The 2188-nt window shown below is 48.3% G+C and overlaps 1 protein-coding gene across 1 annotated transcript; it reads right to left on the bottom strand.

Annotated features, from left to right (window-relative positions):
- Positions 1-1239: 1239 nt before the first annotated feature.
- PHACADRAFT_202499 (uncharacterized protein) lies at positions 1240-1693 on the bottom strand (the record flags this gene model as incomplete). Its single annotated transcript, XM_007402683.1, has 4 exons — positions 1240-1298; positions 1363-1388; positions 1445-1513; positions 1587-1693. 4 exons carry the CDS (start codon positions 1691-1693, stop codon positions 1240-1242), a joined length of 261 nt encoding a protein of 86 aa, XP_007402745.1.
- Between the last annotated feature and the right edge of the window lie 495 nt (positions 1694-2188).

Raw genomic sequence — 2188 nt, 5'->3', positions numbered from 1 at the left:
GCTATTGATTCCACTTGAGTATAGTTCATCTGCTCTGGTGTTTAGCCACACTAGTGTCTTAGCCATGTCAGTGTCTTAGCCACACCATCAGGATATACATTTGTACAATAAGCAGAATCAATAGCAAATATTTAATGACTCAATGTCTTAGCCATGCCATTAGAATATACCTTTGTACAATTACATTCCAATGCTTTAATACCTGATAATTGGCTACAATATTACAGCTAAGACTTTGAGATAGAAAAGTGGTATTATAGGACAATTCCAAGCTTATATTTGCAAGGTCTTATGCCTTAGTGGTATAGTGCGCTGCGGTTACTTTCGGGCTGCAGGTTTGATTCCCGCTTGTGCTATTTTTTGGGCTTTTCGGAAATTCTTCTTTTTTTTTTATTTTTAAAATCCGCGGGTTTAGAGTGCATACAACGGGGCACATGAGCATCTATTTCGGAAATTCTTCAGCGTGTCTTAGCCGCTCTTGGGCGCTTCTGGGTGGCTAGTCCAGTGTAACTTAATAAGTTCCCGTGTCTGGGCCGCCGAACTGAATCAGCTCAACTATGGTTGTGGGATAATGATATCTTTCATACACCATCATGCGCAATTATCACCAGCGGCGTTTCATTGGATCGAAGGGTTTCTGGGATGGTGAGACAGCCTGTAGACGTAGACAGAAGGTGGCTTCACTGCGAGCGAGGGCTATGCTGAAGAAGGTCAGAACTTAGAGCGAACCTCTCTGAAATCAAGATGCAGTGGAAGGCAGTTCACATGATTGAGATCAGAAGGAGACGGAATATTCTGTATGTTTCTGGCCCGTGGGGGTGCCCAGTTCCAGCATGCATCACTTCGGGACTCGGTGGGAAAACACAGCGCTGCAATACAGTGCGTATCACACAGAGCTTTCGCGCCCATTACTCAGCTCGAGAACATTTGTTCGCCAGATCTGCATAAGAATGAGCGTGTTATAAAGGTCCTATGTGTCGAGAGAAAATGAAAGCAGTATGGAGTCCATTGCGACATGAAAAGGGCAAGTCCAACTCATGTCAAAATTACATAATCGCAATGACCTCATACTAATAGCGAGAGCGCTGGTCTATCGGATGCTCGATCCGTGACTCACCAAGGCACACACGATGCGCCACAGACGCATCGAGCCTTTGAGTGTCCGATAAGTTAGATGCGAGAAAGTTGCATTAAAGCCAAGAACAAGAGAGATACATCCAAGACAACGTGCACAAGTGATCAGAAACCGGTCGCCGCGACCTTGTTTGCAGACTTGATGAGGAGAGTCAAGGGAAGCGCTGTGGCACACGCAAAAGGTCAGATGCGGCGAGCTGGGACCCTGGGAGAGGACAGTGAGCTAACAAAGACTAGCAAAGAAGGACATAGACCTGAGACAAAAACTCAATCAGCGAGAATTCCAAACCTGCAAAAGGTGGGGGCCTACCGGAGGTTGCCGACAGCCTCAGTAGTCTGGTTGATGTAGATGAAGTTGTACAGGAGGTGCAGGCCGACGCTGGCAAAAGGTACGCCATCAAAATCGTCCACACCCAGAAAACGGTCACTGAGGGAAAGACAAAAGCACTCACTATCCGACGGCGAACGTGTTGAGCGCGCTGTGCGGGATGCCTGCAGTATACCCTGTGAGCTGAACAGAGTTTGCCATCACGTCAGATACGCCGCCCCCGGTTTCCATCGCTAGAATGACAAAGATTTACAACTGCGCCGACCCAAAGCAGGAGGTTCTCCATGCCGTTCTAACGCGCGAGCGAGGTTCGGGCCCATCGAGCTCGCGATCGAGCGCGACGCGGTCTTCACGACTGCCGTCGGGCACAACAGCAAGCGCATGCTTGCAGTCTGGCACGTCACGACACCCGAGGAGGTCGTCGACCACATGTTGCACCTCGTCGGGATCAACGATGGGGAGAAGAGCAACCTATAAGCTGTCGAGGGGACGTGAACGGACGGCGCTTGGGTGTGAGAGTAAGATAGAAGATCAGCGGGAGAGAATGGAAAGTTATGCGGCATATGTACCATTACACACACGTATTTTAGAATGTTTTTGCTAATATCCTTAGTTACTCTCTCTTTTCTGCGTATGCTGAGTTAGTTTTACGAATATTGAATAGCATAGTACTATAGCTGGTAAGGCCGGTAAGGGCGTGCGCTCTTTTGTGCCAAGTTGTTTTGC

Source organism: Phanerochaete carnosa (assembly GCF_000300595.1).
Source record: "Phanerochaete carnosa HHB-10118-sp unplaced genomic scaffold PHACAscaffold_337, whole genome shotgun sequence".
Lineage (NCBI taxonomy): Eukaryota > Fungi > Basidiomycota > Agaricomycetes > Polyporales > Phanerochaetaceae > Phanerochaete > Phanerochaete carnosa.
This window is presented reverse-complemented; position numbering and strand designations above follow the sequence as displayed.